This window comes from Panonychus citri, unplaced genomic scaffold, assembly GCF_014898815.1.
Source record: "Panonychus citri isolate SS breed McGregor unplaced genomic scaffold, ASM1489881v1 Contig00092, whole genome shotgun sequence".
Taxonomy (NCBI): Eukaryota; Metazoa; Arthropoda; class Arachnida; order Trombidiformes; family Tetranychidae; genus Panonychus; species Panonychus citri.
This window is the reverse complement of record NW_026515497.1, coordinates 592,993-607,470: the sequence shown is the minus strand read 5'-3', so window position 1 is coordinate 607,470 and position 14,478 is coordinate 592,993. Positions and strand designations below refer to the sequence as shown.

General features: G+C 30.8%; 1 protein-coding gene across 1 annotated transcript in view; it reads right to left on the bottom strand.

The window, feature by feature from the left end:
• The window catches only part of LOC128387618 (uncharacterized), a 48,863-nt gene extending 34,385 nt beyond the window's left edge, over nucleotides 1-14,478 (bottom strand). The window contains exon 1 of the mRNA XM_053346843.1: nucleotides 13,421-14,478. Within this exon, the coding sequence (XP_053202818.1) occupies nucleotides 13,421-13,664 (244 nt within the window). The 5' untranslated portion in view covers nucleotides 13,665-14,478. The remainder of the gene's footprint in view (nucleotides 1-13,420) is intronic.

The following is a 14,478-nucleotide window of genomic DNA, read 5'->3' as shown; positions in this document are numbered from 1 at the left end:
TAAATCAATCTGCCATTGTTCGAATGGTTTATTTACAAGTATTGGTAATCTTGGAAAGTTTCTACGTACTTGTTTGAATAAAACATAAGTATCTTGACTTTTCAACCATTGTTCAACTTGTGATAATTTAGCTCTATTTTTAACTAACTCGAAAAGTCGTCTGACTCCTCCGAAACTTCCCGAGCTCTCCGGCGATATGTAACCTTCTCTGATGCTTTCTGTAGCTGATCCCATGTTTGTGACTCTTTTCTCTTAGATACTAATGGATTTTTAATTAGTTTTAGCAGCTCTGGCTTTTCAGTTCTTATAACCTCAACAACATAACCGGCACCATCAGGTTTTCTAGCGCCACCTGTCTCACTCAATAGGTACTTAACAATATCAGACAGATTACTTCTTTCAAACGCTTTTCCATCGTCCCTTATTATTTTATTTGTTGATGAGACTAAACTTGGTATATTCCTTATTGCTAATTCAAGATCGTTTGAGCTATTCCTAATATTCAGAGATAAACCACTTTTAGCTCTCGAGGGTTTCGTTGTGTTACTTGTTGATGGTAAATCGAAAAGAGTTGTAGGTAGACTTTGTGTTTCAACAGATGGTGTTTTATCACTCATTGTCCATGCATCTAAATTTAACATTGTTGTATCATTATCTGATGGTGATAGATCAGATTTAGGAGTCTGAAAAGCTAGTGTTGATTCGTCTGGAATGACTGGTAATTCTTGTTCACCTTGAACACCTGCATCAACTTTCATTGTTGCTTTTCCGATTAATCCTTCAATCAGAACCTGTTTTTGATTAGCTGATAGATTTGAATTCAAAATAGTTGATAGATTACGTTTATCTTCTTTTTTGTCAAGGTCACGAATTTTAAGATTATTGATCAATCTCACTTTCCTGTCATTTGGAATGGATGATTTTAACAGAACATTAGTTGGATCCTTGAAACGATCCTCAGGAACAAGCAACATACGGGTCACAGTGTTCATTTGGCTATTTTACTGGCTACTAAAGATGCTAAAAGAGATAAGGCTGGTTTGAGTAGTAATGGAAGAAGAGCGCCACCTTTTTGATTCAAAATCCTTTGCATACTAGCTTTGCTTTTATTTCGTGCCAATGATCTCATTTGAGTCTTATATAATTTGAGTTTACTTAGACTTTTAGGTGGAACTTTTATCTTTCCTTTAAGAATGTTTTTTGAGATGTCGCCTAAAACAGTATAAACCTGACAAGGACATTTAGCCAGTATTTTCTTTCTTTTTAACTTTTGCTTTGTCTTTGCCAACTGACGTAGAGTAGGTAAAACTTTTATCGCTCTTTTGACTGACATTTTCTTAATTTATCTAGTTTAGTTAATCTTATATAATCATAGTTGGTAAGCTATTATTGGTATAGTGAAAATATTTGATAGAAGTCGAACTTCATTTGGTGTTGCAGGTTTTAAGTCAATAAAAAGGTAAGAGTAAGGGAGTGACGTAGCATCTTCATAGATCTTTTGGAACTTGGCTATTTTACGAGGGAACATTTGTCGAGCAACAATTGTTGCTATTGATTGATCACGTGGATTTTTGAATAAGGTTATATATTGTGAGTTAAGTGATATATTTCTACTCTCACTTCCACGAATGAAAAAATTTTGTACAATTAAAATTATTGATAAATTTCTGTGATGACTTCCTTTTGTAAACAATTCTGAGATTAGTTTTGAACTGGCTGACTCATGCATTAAATCATCGATGATTATCCATGTTGGTTTTTTACCTAATGAGTTTATCGTGTCTTCCGGTAAACCGCGAATAAATTCAACATTCTGAAATTCATTGAACTTGTCTTGATATTCACCATAGAAATATACACACCTTTCTGGAATAGGTTTACTAATTATCTTTGAATTGTCAATCAATTGTTTAACAAATTCAGTTTTTCCACAACCCGTTGGACCGGCAACTAACATAGTAAAAGGGTGACGCAAATAGATTTTATAATGAATCATGTTTATTTGTTATTTTTTCATTTCAATTTCTTATACAAAATTAGACAAGAGTTCCATAACTGTCTGGCCATCCATCTTTACGATCTTTGTCTTCTTTTCTCGGTGAACAATCTTTCTTTTTAAAGTCAATTAAATCAGGTTTTTTTCCACCCTTTTCGACCCACTTGCTCATTCCCATAACGGCATTTAAACTACACTTACCTGGGCCATTATGGAGAGAACAAGGGGTAGAACTGATTTCCAATGAATTCCAAGTACCACCAAGTCTTTCAAGATTGATTCTAGGAATACCAAAGGCTCGAAGGATAGACTCTGATTCTTTCGACTTACAGGCTACTAGATATTGATCAGGGTTAACATTAGCCTCGTAAAACGTAATCAGAAGAGTCTTCATAGCGGTGAGGCTTATTCCTCGCTTGGCATCGAACGGCAAACCGTGAAGGTTTCGCATGCAGTGGGAGGCTGATCGTTTTTCATACCAAGATAGGTCTTGGTACTTGATACCATGATCAACGCTGAAAACACTAGTACCCGTCTTGTTATGGATAGCAAACTCACGAGGATAGAACTTATCATTGTAATAGAAACCTTGAGCATCAAAGTAACAACAAATATATTCCATGATGATTAAATGAACTGATGTCAACTAACATTGACTCTCTTTATTTATACTAAACATTTGGTTCATATACAGTAAAGACCGCAAGAGGGCGGGATTCTCAGTATGAGCATCAACCAATCCCTTCAAGAAGTCACCGTTGAGTTTTTTCATAAAGATAACCTTGGGGATATGTTCACGTGGCCACATCGTGTTGATGTAATTACTTGCATAGTCTTGCCATATTTGATCAGAATTAGTTATGAGTTGATTAGAGCTTTCTTTCGTTAGTTTTCCGTTGATAATCATTTCTTCTTCTTTCCAAGGTTGATCAATACGACCGGTTTCCTTTATCAATGTTGCTAAGATAAAAACGTCTGCAAGAAATAATGAGCCTTTAAGAGTCCTTGACGAGTAGATTACAGGTGATAACATTTCCATTAAGTAAACAACACCAGGGATTAGAGCATTTACTGTTGGAACAACAACTTTATCTATACAAAGTCTTCGGTTTCTTTTAGATAGAGTAATTCCATTGTCATTGTTTTCGATTGTTAGTTCTTCTATTGTTTCCGTGGCTCCAATTTCGTCTATCTTCGAATTACAGAAATCACCAAGTCCACTGAGTTCACGTCTAGTTAGATTAACACCAGCCAATGTAGGTTTGTCTTCGATGAACTCACGTAGATCTACTCTTGCACATCTAATCTCACCATTTCTGAGTTCACCCCATGAAATAGTTAAATTGTACTTGTTGATTTTAATAGGATTTAACGATAACCAGTTTAATGTTGACATGTTGAACGCTTGATTTATAATGAATTTTCACCTCGTTTCACTTCCCTTTTTATACCTACTAGAGTTTTGAACTCATTGAACATCTCCTGCAACCCTTTGTAAGACTTAGCTCCAGTAACGATTAACTTTCCGGTTGAGTAATAAACAACGCATAATTTATCTTTTCTCCAAATATATGCAGGAAAAATTTCAGGTTCATAACTCACTCCAGGTAGATTTTCAATATTGGGTTTACTTTTAAGGAAAGCAGATGCTGTGATGTTAACAATACGAATAAATTTGGCTCCTGGATAAACAGATTGAACATGAACACGAGCTTGTTTTATTGTTTTACATCCTGTGGCAATAATTTTTCCTGATTCAAATGTTAGAAGAGTCTGTAGACCATTTTTTATTACATCTGCATTGAATTTTTTCATTCGATTGTTCAGAGGAATTTTTTGACCATAGTCCCATAATGACACGAGATTAGCTATTTTCATTTTGAACAAAAGAAATGATGAAATAATACCTAAAGATTATGAGAATGGTTAGAGCGAGGAAAAGCAGCAACGCGTAGACTAGATCACTCATGATTGACCGATTAAATAAATTGTTACAAGTATTTATACATTTTTTTTTAATAACTTTATTCTTATATTAGATCATTTTTGACCAAGAAAGATTCATATTTCTCTGAGAATTCTTTGCTCTTCAGTAGCTTCATCAACTCCAAATCCGCTTTAACATGACCAAATGTCAATTTATCCGGTAGATTGTCATAATCTATTTGGTCAACAAGAGCTTTTAAACGTTTGAATGTAACGAAAGAGACCACAACAGTCCAATTTGGTCCATCGATTTCATCATATCCTGCTGGTGCACTATGCGCCCATTCAGTTATCTTTACTGTCAAATTTTCATTTTTAACAATATCAATTATTAGATTGGCTTTTAGACCACTTGCACCATAATTAAACACAACTTGATCTGTCCACATTTTGATACTAATAGTTAACTAACAAAGACTAGTGCTTTTTATACCTATTTTTATTGCATCATCTTTTATTACGTCATTCTACTCAGTTCATTAGTCCTAACATCGAATGATGGTTTCAAGGACACTATTGACGTCATCCCAGACAGTTCATTGAACTTTCTAGAATGTTCTAGAACGTTCTCTGATCCCCACCCCCATTTCCGTTTCCGCTTCTGGCTCAGAAGCGGAGGTTTTCATACTACTATCGAGCAGAAAATAACTTCTTGAGAATTTGTAAATGCTCTGAAAACGATTGAATTTATTGCTAATGATAGTTATTGTCAATCGATGGTAATGAAATGTGATGAAAGAGTAACAATATAATTCAGTACAGAACTTTGATGATAAGATTACTAGAAAAATTCATCTAATCCAACGATAAAGAGATTTTCTCATATAATCAGTAATAAATACATTCTAAGATACATTCTGAGAATTCTGAAAATATTCAGGATAAGAACTTTTCTTGTATTCCATTCCATGTAACACATTGTTCTAATTCACATGATGACATATTCAACACTTCAAGATGAACAAAATACTCTGATTGTCTTAGAATTTCAATGTTATCCTTTAGTATTCATGTTATATTAAATTACCGAAAATTTTGTCGAACAAAAAAATAAAATCTTACCCATGAAAGCTCAGAGTACAAGACTTATCATTAATTCTGGTTGACATTTAATATGATTCAGGGTGAACGACAAAAGTCAATCGGCAAGATTGAAAAGATCATGATGAAAGTTCAATTCTCTGAAAAAATCATCGAGAACTTGAAATAATATTAAACTGAACTTTCATCTACGATTCTTGTTTAATTCACTTGAAACGAAAGTTAAAATCCAATAATCAACTCTAATTGTTAAGTGATTTCTTAATCAGTTCGGCTAAATTATTCATCTTAAAATCCTTAATAACAATAATCTTAATCAAAATCAACTAATTAGTAGATCAAAATGATAATGTAAACCAACTCATGAGACTAATTATCATTAAACTAATTGATAAATGATAATTTTTATCATGTTAAGCAAATGGATCATTTTAACATGAGTAAATCAAGATTAATGGTTGATTGTCATTCTAATCAAATTAGTGAATCAAATTAAGGTTAAACGAGTAAACTTGATTACTATCAATCAATTAGTTACAAATATGTAAAAAGAAAAATTTATCAATGATAATTATTGATAATCAAGATTTAACTGAATCGTATCATTAAGATTAATTTGATTACCTGAAACTAATCATCAATGTGATCCCAGCCAATTAACAATCAGCATCATTTTTACATTGTAATCAAATTGGTTACATATTTTCATTTCTAACAATCTAATGATGTTTATGCTGATTAAATTACGATTCTTAATTGTGATGAAATCATCGAGTTCTGGTCAGAACTTGCAATTAGATCCAATAAATATTATATTGGTCAGCTCGAAATTCTTTTCTTCTCCATTCTAATAACTAATGTTTTCTTATTTTCGTTAAATTGTCAATGAGAGTTGATTGTTGTAATTGTTTAGTTGATTCATTTATCTTTCATTTCATTTGTATCTCTCATTCACATTTAACTAACTAACTTTAGCTTAATCATCATCAATTGTTTTTCTTGATTCTCTTCTTCCTCTTTCTCAAACCTTGGTTACAATTAGGAAATTAAATTAAGTGTAAGAAACAATTGAACCTTCAATGTGAATCAATGAATAACCTTTGTCATCAAAAGTCCCCAAGGAGAATGTGAAACAATCAAGTTATGAATACAGAGTTATCATGATGATGCTCATCATCATCATGGAGATAAAATTTACTTGGATTCCAGTTTGAAACAAGAAAAGAATAAAAGTTCAAGTTCGAAAATTTTCTACAAATTCTTTTTCTTCAGTTTCCTTGTGTGTATTTTAAGTTGAATATCCGGAAGAAAAAAGAGCAATTTCTTGCATTTTCGAACAAAAAGAAAATTCTATCAAACGGAATCGACTTCCCTTCGAACTCATTGACTTGAGGGTGGACACATGAGGAGACAGTCTCTCTCTCACTCTCTCAACCACCCACCCCATCAGATAATGAAGAGGGTTAAACTTATTTCGTTTAATTTGATTCTCTGTTTGTTTTCATTTTCTTGATCAGTTTGGATTTCTGATCATCATGAAAACGTGATCATGTTTCCAATGAATATAAATGCATTTGAGTAAAATCAATTGATAAAAATTGATCAGCTGATTGTTGTGTTTATAATGATTATGGTTAATATTGTTAGGATAATATAAAATAATATCAAGTAAATACTGATTTTGAATAAAATAAATAGAGTGAGATTTTCTTGACCATCAACTAATTGTTATTGTTTTTGGTGGTTGTCAACATCAAAGTAGATTAAAAGTTTCTCTTGTTTAACTTGTTTACTTACAAACGGCCAATTGGATTGTATGTCCACTGAATGGTCAAGATTATCAAGGTTTTGTTATTTGCTAATTTGATAAACAATGATTATCAATGTGTTTTACTTTTTATATAAACACTGAAATCGGTGAACCTTAATCATTAAGTAAACAAAATTTCATGTCCATCCAATGGTCACTTGATATAAATAAGAAAATCAATCATGATAATCTGAACCCTTTTCCATTCTGATTGTTATCATTTTGTCCCAGGGAAAATGATAACATGGGAAAAGTTGAACTGTCCAGAACTCAATGAGAACTTTTTCAATGAAGGTGATGATTGACAAAAATTCTGAAATTATCATGTTTCATTCCAGTCAATTTGAATTTCATGGTAAAAGTTTTCTCATCCATCAGATTGTTTGACATTAACATTAAATGACTTTGAAGATAAATGATGATGATAAAGGTGATTTATTCAATCTATTAACATTAAGATATTCATGGGGTGTGAAAAATGTTCCCATGTAAATGAATCAAGCCAAATTCAACCACCAAAGTGAAAGAGGATAAAAATTTTCATGATATTCATTTGGCATAAATAAGAATCTGAATTGTAGGTGACAAACTTATTGGTACTTGTGTAACCTGGTAGTTATCATCATCATCATCCTTCATCTTCATCAACTTTCATGACAAAATTTCACTTGAGAAATAAAATTTCATCTCAAATATTTTCATTCTTACAGATAATATATACACATGGAAAATCAACTTCTTCATAAAGTTCAGGATAAACTAGATTCGATATTGAAACTGTCAATTGGGAACTTCGTCTTTTTTTACCATCGCTGAATCTTTTTTTATTTCAGCTTACACCTTCAACTGTAATGTCCAGTCAACATTGATCACCCTGTAATCATCATCATCATGGTGTAAATGTAAATGGAGATCATCATGAAATGAAACAAAAAAAAAGTTCAGTAAATGTTCAAGTTGTAACAGGAAAAAGTTGTTACATAAAATGTTCAATGATTCAGTCAACTATTCATGAAGATACATTTACTCATCTGAATAAACCATGATAATAATCATCACGAATTCATGAATAAAATAAATGATATTTCATTGTGAAGGCAAGAAAAAAGATTAACGGAAAACATTTAAAAAGTTAATCACAATTAAATGATGACAACAACAAATATTAACTTTTATCTAAACCAAAAAAAAAGCGAGAGCAACTCTAATCAACTAATCAGATTAACTGTTGACAATTAACTTAATTATCACTACGTTTTTTGATACTGATTAGTTTGTAAACGGTTAATCATAATTGTTTTTTGTTTATCATCATCGTTTCCGCCATTTTTTTTAGATTAACTAAATCAGTTGGTAATTAATCATTTTCATAATGAGCTAAGGTCAGTCAAATGGTCAACATTGAAAATCACCTTTACAAACTATCATTTATATTGATGATCAGGGTGAACAATAAATCATTTTCATCAAATTTTCTTGACCATTTTTCATTCACAATGACCATTAGTTAATCTAATCAGTGATTTAATCCATCTCCATGAACGGTGATAATTTATCTTTATCACAATCAACTTTAATTCAATTCCATGTACATATTAATCCGATAATGAACAAGAAAAAAAAACAAAACCAAAATTAATCAGATTAGTGAATCATAAGCAATTTAAAGTGGTCATCTAAATGAGTGGACATTAGTTTTATTGATGCAATTAGATCAAGAGAGTAATCTATTGATTGAGATAATTGAGAGATTAATCAGAAGAAAAGAAAAATTCTGAATCCATTGAGAATGAAAATGATGATGATAAACATGATTCTGATTCGGATTCCATGATAACTATCGATAAGTTTATTTTTTCACGGTGAAATGATGTTTGTGCGTGTTAACCCAATAGATAAATCGTTCAAGATAAATATTAATAAAAATCTATGGAACTGAATTCTCATGAATTCTCTGAGCTTGAATAATAATAATAAACTCTTAATACAGAAAAACAGTTAAAGAGTAAAGAGTAAAGTTCCAGAGGAAAAAAATATGAATTTAACTTTCTTTCCAATCATATGTTCATACGGGTTTTCATGATTATCATCAGCATGAACGATAGCACCCTGATGATGATGATGAACATGATATTAAAGGGGTGGTAAGAAAATGTGTATACACACATAGAAAAAAAAACGAAAAGTGGTAGAAAAAAATTTCACATTTCCATTCATGGTCCATCAGCTGTGTAACCTTTTACCATGGAAATAGAGAGAAGAATAAAATAAAAATAATAATAATAATAAAAAAGTTCTTACTGAGTCTAGAACTTTGTATCTGGATTTTACTATCTCTGGTTCCAGTTCAATGGTGAAATCATTTTGTCATTTTGTTCCTGGTTTTTTCATTTTCTTCAGTATCTTACTCACACACACAGAATTCATGGGAAATTCTGAAAATAAACTTTTTCGATTACATTAGAATCATAATCAATTGAAATTGTTATTAAATAATAATAACAACCAACCAACAACAATAAGCAACACTACAAGGTAAGGAATCATTGTCACAGAATTTTGAGAATTCGGAAAATTTTCGAGAAAAAAATGTTCTAACAGAACTTTTTTCTCTTGTTCCATTCTAATTTCTTTATCTTCTACTCCATGAAATAACACTATTGCCGTGTAATTGAATTGAATTGCAACAATCTATCATCATCATCACCAACACCAACATCATGATATCAATTTCCAATGAATAATCATTAATGATATTTGAATATTAATCAAACTGGTGGAGATAATTTTTCATCTTTCATGGTTTATATTAATTTCTCAATGACACCATGGTGATCATCATTTTAGATACAATAAATAGACATTGTATTCAGAATGTATCATTATAATTCATGATAGAAAAATATATATTATTAAGGATAACAATGTGTAACCCATGAATATTGAATCAACTATTTCACCTGAATTCGTGATGATGACAAAAGGTGATCTCGAACCTTTTTTTTATGTCCAAAACAAAATGACAGGTTAATCCAATGGTCAATCTTTATGATGGTCAACTTTTGCTGATTGTATTTCCATCTATCATTATCTTCTTGTCCATCATCATCATGGTAAGGTATTATTATTATTATCACTGAACATTGACTTTCCTCTGATTGATCAGAATTCAACTTAATCGGCTCATCATGTTTTCATCTGCTTTTGTTTTAGTTGTCGTTTTTTTTTGATTGTAGCTCATTCTGATTAATACATGATACTAATGACGATAATGCTGATGCCTGTTAATCATCATCATCATCAGATTAAACGTAATCAACCAACCATTTAACCAATCATATGCTAATTAACAAGGTTATCCAACAATTTTCCCTTCATTCTCATTCTTGAACTCTCATAATTCAGTGTCATCATTATCACGATGTTCTGGTGAATGAACCAGAATTCACACTGACATATCCAGAGATAAATACGATAAATAGTCCAAAGATTATATTTTTCGATGTCAATAAGTAACCGAAAGGACAATCATTCTGAGAGATAATTTCCTGTTAATCAACCATTGAAAATTTGAATATTAATCATGGACAAAGTTTGAAGACGATTAATATTAAAATTGTGAACCTCTATTCAGTGTTAATTTAATCAATAACTTTGATATGATCACAAACTTTAACAAATGAAGCTTAAGTATCATCATGATGATCATCATGACATGAGATGATGTGACAAATATAAATATCACATGAACATGATAATTAATGATTCGTGTCTGCTGACTTTGTTTATCCTCTCATCATCCTTATCTTTGTTGACTCAAGGTATTATCATGATCATATCATGGATAGATTCAGATTCATCTCATGAAAAACCAGATCAAATCATCACAATTGAAGCAAAATTATAAACACATTAGTCTTTACATGTAGGAGTTAATAAAATTATTATTGTAACAATAATCATCTTGATGATGAAAATGTATTAATAATAATCATCATCATCAGCATCTTCCTGTAGTCATTGTCTTCCCTTTTGAATATGAGTGAAAAAAAAATCATCAACAACTGAACATTAATGAACTAATAATGTTTACTTGACAATAGACTCTGATGATGCGGACAATGATAATATGATGATGATGATTCTCATGGTGATGGTGAAAAGGATGAATAGTAAAACTGAAACAGGAAGATGAAAATCAGAATCAAAAGATTGCATAAGAATATCAATAGATTAGTGTGTTAATTAATGGGCATCAATTGTTATTCCAATGGACATTATTATCTGGTATCATCATCATCTTCATTTAATGATGATGAAAAGTGATGATAATTAGAATTAAATTTTAGATCAATAATTTTGTATATGTACAGTTAATTGTGGAAAGTTTTTGTCAATTAAAATTTTGGGATGACAGTTGATTAATATGATAACATAATTATCATGTTCAATAGAGGAGATTCAAGAACCAAAAGGTAATCAAGGGTGAAAGAGTGAAAAATGTCACCATGAATAGTTATTCTTAGAACTGAAACTTTTACAGAATGAGGAAGTTACTTGATAATAAATTAAGACAATGAGAATGCGGTGAGAGAAGAAATTTTAATATGATGATGAGGAAGATGAATTATTCGAGATGATGATGATTGGAATGAAATGGAACATATATTTATATATAAATATAAAGTTCGTAAGAAGATGAGAGAAAGAATTTTCTTTTTTGTTCATGGAACTTTGGATTGTATTTGATTCTCTTTGATTTTTCCTTTTGGAATTCGTGTTTGATTATCTATTAATATCAGAATGAGCGAGAGATTATAATCAAATTGAGTTAAAGATGAGAAAAGATTATGACAAATAATCTGAAAGCTTATTAACACAATAGATTGAGGAAGAACAAGGAAGCTGAAAGGTGGGAGTGAATAAGGTAAAAGACTAACGAAAAAGTAAATAACTAGTTGTTCATCTTTCTCAGTGTATTTTGTTGAACATCATCATCATCACCATGTAGCTAAGGTGGAAAATGACGATTAGAGGAAAAGGGTGGGCAAGTAGGAGGATCAGTGGGATGAAGAAGGGAGAAGGTGAAAATTTTTAGTAAAACATGAAAACTCAACTGGATCAACACCATTAAGAGACATTAGATTGGAACGGAAAAGTATGAGAACCCAGAAATCGAGGTGGATGGAGAGAGAGAGAGATGAAGATAAAGTTGATGACATGGAGCATAGATAATGTAATAAAGAAAAAGAGAGCGAGTGAGAGAGAGGCTGATGAGTGAGATAGGAAGTAAGATGAATCAAGAAATTGAGAGTATGATGATGAGGAAGATAAGAATGACCATGTAACAATAATTTTCTTGCTACTTAAGATTCTGAGTCGCAACTTTCTTATGGTTGTGTAAGTTGTAAGGTGAAGATGATGATGATGAAAAAGATACTTTTGATGTACTCAAGATAAAGATGATAATGATGATGAGGTAAAGTAGGTGGAGGAGGAAGAGGAGACAACAATCAAATTGTTTTCGCTTCGAGTATTTTACCTTTCGTTCAAAATTTCAATGTTCATGGTGAGAAAATAAAAGAAAAATGAAACATGATGAAAAAGAGAGAGAAAAAAAATTCTCTTTTCTCTAACCACAGAATCATTTTCTTTTTACCCTCTATTCCACTTGGTGGAGATATTATATATTATTAATAATATCATAATAGAATTATAAAATTATCATTATTATCTATGAAATAATAATAATATTTCCGAAGACTATTAAAGTAAAGGTCAATATAATCTATGGTCAAAATTTTTCTTCTCCATGGTTACTTAATATTTATCAATATCGAAACCAAGAAAGTTTTATTTTCATCTTCTAAATTCTCTCTCTCTTTTCTACCAGAATTCCAAGGAAAATGCTTCTTGTAATATTCCTTAAATCCTCGATTGTTTCTCACTAAGGTTTTCTTTCTGTGGTCAATCATGAAAATGAATTCGATTTCCCTGATAAATATGAACCATAATAAACCACAAACTTTTTAATATTCTCATGGATATTAAATATTAGCTCGAAACCTTCTTAATTCAGGATATTAGATGAAACTTACAGAATTTGAATGAACTTGTATTATTAATAAGTCGAGCTAGAAATTTAATGTACATTGAAATGTTTTTATTATATACAAAAAAGTTCTCGATTCAGTTGTAGATGAAAATTATCATGAATGATCATGTTAATGGATAATCATTCATTTGTATGTCATCTTAAAAGTGAAAGGTAAATCATATCAAGACACTTATTAAATTAAAGTTCAATATGTTTAAAGTTAATCATAAACAATAAGAAATGTTTAACTTAATGTTCAAAACGTTAAACTGTTCATGATAATTTCTCATGAATTTCTTGTGATCAATTGAAATTGAATCAAGTTAAAAAGCCTTCAAGGTTTTCAATCAATTAACGTTAATTAAGTTTAAGTTGATTATTAGTATTGAATTAAATGGATGATGAAATGAAATGTTGATCAAATTTAATCATCATTCAGAGGATGTTGATTGTTACCCAATTATAATTATTACATTTACTAGCTGCTTACTTTTGTCATAATTGTGTTTCCGGGTTTCAAAATTATATCCAAATAGTTGATTGTATGAAGATAAAGTCACTGATGGTGTTGATGAAAATGAAGGTGACGAAAATTGTAAATAAGATGATGAGGTCAATGGAGTCAAAGGTTGATCATTGGGGAGCCTTGGAATCCATTTGAATTGATTAGCTGAACAATTAGATGTCAAATAATAAAAAATGGCCAACACAATATTGTAATTAGCGGTTAACATAGTGAAACTTTTCAATGAAAATAACAATCTAATTGTTGAGTGACAATCTAATTACTGATAATACAATTTTTTCTGTATTCTTTAAACTTAATCATATTGAAACTACGAAACAAACATGATGATGACAATAAAAGATGAATGAAAGACATAATGTTACTTTTTATCTCCTTGGAACTATTGATAAGTTTTCGAAACAGTTTCGAAAAAAGTTCACGTTCTTGTCGTTTGATTACGTAAAGACTCATATGAAAACCAATGAAGATCAACGTTGTTAGAGTTTGGGAGATGAAGAAAGAGGAGATTGTGAAGAAACATGAGCAGATATTATTCCATGAAGATTTCTATGAATTCTGATTAATACTCAGAGTAAAGTTCTGAGTAGTTGCGTATTGAGTCAATTCAATTTTCGATCATCGGTTTGTAAAGTGATTACTAAATTACTTACGTTTACATCAAAATTGAGTAGGTGGTTACTAAAAGTCAACTCAATTATTGACGATAATTGAACAATCAACATTTATCTCCAATAAATTAATTCTTTATTCAATTTTCATTGGAAACAAATCTAAAATCAATCATTTTCAATTCGAAATTTTTATTAGTAAACCAGTCAAGTTATCAGAATTTACTGAGACCATGACCTTGATCTCAGTTAATTATGTCGAGCACCAAATCCATGACTGACTAATGAACATTGGTTCGAACTTTTTTATTTCGATTTTTTCGATTTACGCGGTTCGAGTCAACTTATTCTCCTTCTTTGTTTAACTCTACAGCCATCTATTGGTTGGAACTTTTAGTTTTTCCTTTCGAT